The sequence below is a fragment of the Triticum aestivum genome, chromosome 3A, assembly GCF_018294505.1.
Source record: "Triticum aestivum cultivar Chinese Spring chromosome 3A, IWGSC CS RefSeq v2.1, whole genome shotgun sequence".
Lineage (NCBI taxonomy): Eukaryota > Viridiplantae > Streptophyta > Magnoliopsida > Poales > Poaceae > Triticum > Triticum aestivum.
Window position 1 is genome coordinate 547,627,876 of NC_057800.1, and position 937 is coordinate 547,628,812.

Here is a 937-nt window from a genome sequence, read left to right on the forward strand (position 1 = left end):
TACAGCTTGCGGACGGAAAGTGAGATGCAGATGTGGCCAGAGATAACCAAAATGATCAAGGTACCATAAAAAAAAACCAAAATGACGAAGGAGAAAAAAAGGTGTTTATTAGCATGAGATGTGGGACCGCCATATACTTATTTATGCTGACCAGGATGCCACCTCGGTACTATCGGTACACGAAATGAAGTTCTAACAGTTGGGTGAGATAAAAGTACTCTGTTTGGGTGTCGAGGGCTCAAAATTAAACAGATAGTTCAACGGTCCCTCGGAAAAGAAAAACAGATAGTTCAACGGGGAATGTTGACTTGTCTCTGGAGGTAAACCAGCAACAGCAATATATACCACTCATGTAATAATAATACAGCTTCAGAATCCTACACTTATTAGGAAGAAGCATAACATAACTGGGAAGGTGTCGTAAGCTCACTGGTCAAAATAAGATCTGATAAACAGAAATATATATCTCTGCTAAAACAAGTGTTGGCATTTCTCCGCTGAGTTAGAACACCCCGAAGGAGCGTCCGCGCACAAAACTAAATATCCTTTTACAGTACCAAACCTTGCCAAGTTAATCTTTCACAAAATCCCTGGCATCTTCTTCATCAGACTCATCCTTCTGTACAGCCTGTTCAGCATATTCGTCAAGGGATGCAACAGGGAAAAGGTCGCCCTCCCGATCTCGGTCTGCGATCTTCGGGACTGATGTGCCGCTCTCCTCGTCCTTGTTTTTGTTCATCTGCAAGAAATAATTAACCTAATGAATATGCCAGGAAGAAGAAAAAATGCTGTAAAGATTTAACCCAGTTACTCAAATAAAAAGTAGCACACTGAACCAGAGTTTCAGTTTATGTAACTGATATTTCGAATGACATTGAGAATCTTATTCCACTTGCAAGTTCTTAAGTATTGATATTTCAAAGAAGAATGTCACATG

The 937-nt window shown here is 40.2% G+C and overlaps 1 protein-coding gene across 1 annotated transcript in view; it reads right to left on the reverse strand.

Annotated features, from left to right (window-relative positions):
• Positions 1–321: 321 nt before the first annotated feature.
• Positions 322–937, reverse strand: part of LOC123062140 (uncharacterized protein C9orf85 homolog) — a gene marked incomplete at its 5' end in the record, with an annotated part of 3,729 nt that continues 3,113 nt past the window's right edge. Inside the window, 1 exon segment of the mRNA XM_044485501.1 lies at positions 322–739. Within this exon segment, the coding sequence (XP_044341436.1) occupies positions 572–739 (168 nt within the window). The 3' untranslated portion in view covers positions 322–571.